Below are 2698 nucleotides of genomic sequence, written 5' to 3' on the forward strand. Positions count from 1 at the left end.
GCGACCACGGCGGTGTCCTGGTTCCGCCTCCAGAGCAGCCCTGATCCAAATGCTGCTCAAATTTCCCAGTGACCCCAAATGGGGAGGGGGAGCTAGTTCCCCGGAAGACAGAAGCGAAAAGAACTGTCTGGGTTGAAGCCCGGGCTGAGCGCAGCAGGATGAAATGCAGCAGGGACAGGTTGCCTCAGGGTCAGGCAGTGTGACAGGGGAACCAACTCCCCGGGGATCTGGGGGGCTCTCCCATCAGTGCATCGGTGGGCAGTTCTTCACTTTTCCAGTGTTGAGCGAATGCAATCCCCGAGCAGTGATTACATGTAAAATCAAAAATATTTCTTGTTTACTAATGTCCTCCGGTATAATGCCTAATAAAAAAACTTCAGGTTTAAAAGCTAAGGAGTTTTGTAACATTTCCTCGAGCCATTAATGTATTTTAATCCAGTACTTTTTCACATTATCACAAGTCCACCACATACGATAAAAAGTACCCAATTTATGTTTACATTTCCAACATCCTTTTGACATATTTGGAAACAGCTAATCTGTTTGGAGACAGATACCATCCATAAAACATTTTATACAAGTTTTCTTTATACGAATTTGCTAATGTTACCTTGATATTTCTTTCCCACAGCTTTTGCCACTTTTCTAAATATTATATCCAAAATTGAACACAGGAACAACATTAATGTCAACAACGAACACCTGAAATTAAAGATTCCACTTCCTTGGCTGAGTCATCAGTTCAGAGGGAGGCTGAGGCCAAGAAATTCGAAGAAGATGGAGTCTCGGAAGGCCGCAAGGGGAGAACTAGAAAAGACCACAGAGCATCATGATGCATTGCTGGAGAGACGGCCAGGAGCACCCGCACGGTTGCATTCCCGATACCCACGTCTGGGAGGGAGTGCTGGGCAGAGAAGGAAACCAGCCGGGGGAAGAGGGGTGCCTCAGCAACAGGTGCTGGTGGGGAGCTGTGCGGACATCCTGGCCTGGCAGAGAGGCAAACCAGTTGGTCCCCGATTGACCCAGGCCAGGGCCTCCGCATGTGCCGGCCCCGGGGGTTGTCGCGGGTGGCCACCACCCATCTGTGAGAGGACGTGCGGCCGCCTCCCTGGGGCCAGGCCCCCTCGGCCTCTGAGCAGGGGCTGCCCTCCACACGGTGCCCCTCTGGGTCCCCCTGGCTTCCCCTCCAACATCCTCCTTGCGTACCTGTGTGCCCGACTCAGCTGTGTTCCTGCGCCCATGTGCAGCCAGCTCTTGGCTGTCTCGCTAGCTCAGGTCGAGTGGGAGACTCGGGACCCCCTGGACTGCGCTGGATTGCACCTCCCATCGTGCTGGCCATGGTGGAGAGGGAGCCCAAGTCCAAGAACGCCTCCAAGATGGCGCCTCATGCTGCTTCCCGGAACAAAATGGATCCTCCTGGGGAACCTGTCAGGGTCAAGCAGCAAACCAGAGAAGACGCCTGAGGCGCTGCAGCCGCTCCATCCTCCGGGTGGAGGAAGCCTCTGCTCCCGAGGAGCATCCAAACAGACGAGCTGCCATCTGTTTTGGAGGGCTACAGTCCTAGCTCAAACTGGCCCCCCACGGAGCTTCAGATGGGTGCCCTCTTTTGGGGAGAAAGGGGGAAGGGACCAGCACCTGCCATGGATGCAAGTGGCCCTGGGTTCACGTCTCTGACAAGGTCCCAGCCAGCCCGGCAGGGGGAGGAGCTCGGCGGCGGGGGTCTTGCTTCACCCCCCCCCCCCCCCCATAAACACGGAGCTTGGGCTTTCCCCTTCGCAGCCAAAACCCATCTCCATCGTAGGGGCAAATCCGGGCTCCCTCTGCCTGGAGACTGGTGACGCTGCACAAGGGAAAATCCTGATTGGTGCTTTTCTGCACCCCCTCCTGGGCTTTGCCGCCCCCCCCCCCCCGGCTCTGGCCAGTCCTCCGTTGCGCTTCCCCAAACGCCGACTCTGGCTCCTGCGTGAGGAAGCGAAACCCGAGCGCCCGGCTGCGTTCCCCCTGCTGCCAGCGGAGTGGAGCCTCTGGGCCCAGCGGTCCTGCCCTGCAGGGAGAAGGCTGGGAATGCAGGGATGGGGGGGGCATTTGTGGGAGACAAGCATGCCTGTGGGGCGGGGGGAGCAGGGGCAATTGCAAAGACCCCCGTACTCTTCCCCACCCTGAGTCCAGGGGGCCCCCTTCACCGCAGGCGGGCTCTGCACCTGCGCCAGAGCCAGTTAACTCCCTGCAAGTGGACATCTAGCACTTCAGGGAGGAGGCTGCCGCTCTGTGAAACGGGGACCTCAGAGGACGCAGGGCCCCTCTATTCCCGCCGGCCGTCTTGGCTTTTTCTCTTCCAGCTCAAGTCTGGAAAATGAAGGCTAATTGTGGAATTGCGGACATTGAACGTTTGAAGCCAGACCTCGGAGAGCCCGTTGCCAAATGCCGGTTTCCGGCAGGTGCAGCCCTCGGTCTGGCCAGGCAGGAATGCAGGGAATCCCCCTTTCCCATGGGAGAGGCAAGACATGGGAGCCGGTGGGCTCTGGGGTCTCCTGGCGTGCGTCCCCCCAGTCTGAGCCCCTCCCCTGCCACGGCACCCCACCCGACCCACGGAGGGACTCGGCCTCACGGAGCAGCGTGGCTGCCCTTTCCGTGTGCACCCAGCCCCAAGAGTTTGGCCTCCTTGGTGCACCACAGTCTGGATCCATCCCAGGAAGAC

At 58.4% G+C, this 2698-nt stretch overlaps 1 protein-coding gene across 1 annotated transcript in view; it reads left to right on the forward strand.

Moving 5' to 3' along the window:
• Positions 1-2698, forward strand: part of LOC123022485 (rano class II histocompatibility antigen, B alpha chain-like) — a 19549-nt gene that overhangs the window by 8205 nt on the left and 8646 nt on the right. The window contains exon 2 of the mRNA XM_044428184.1: positions 2340-2438. Coding sequence (XP_044284119.1) covers positions 2340-2438 — 99 coding nt within the window. The remainder of the gene's footprint in view (positions 1-2339; positions 2439-2698) is intronic.

This window comes from Varanus komodoensis, unplaced genomic scaffold (genome assembly GCF_004798865.1).
Source record: "Varanus komodoensis strain SLA01 unplaced genomic scaffold, ASM479886v1 scaffold199, whole genome shotgun sequence".
Taxonomy (NCBI): Eukaryota; Metazoa; Chordata; class Lepidosauria; order Squamata; family Varanidae; genus Varanus; species Varanus komodoensis.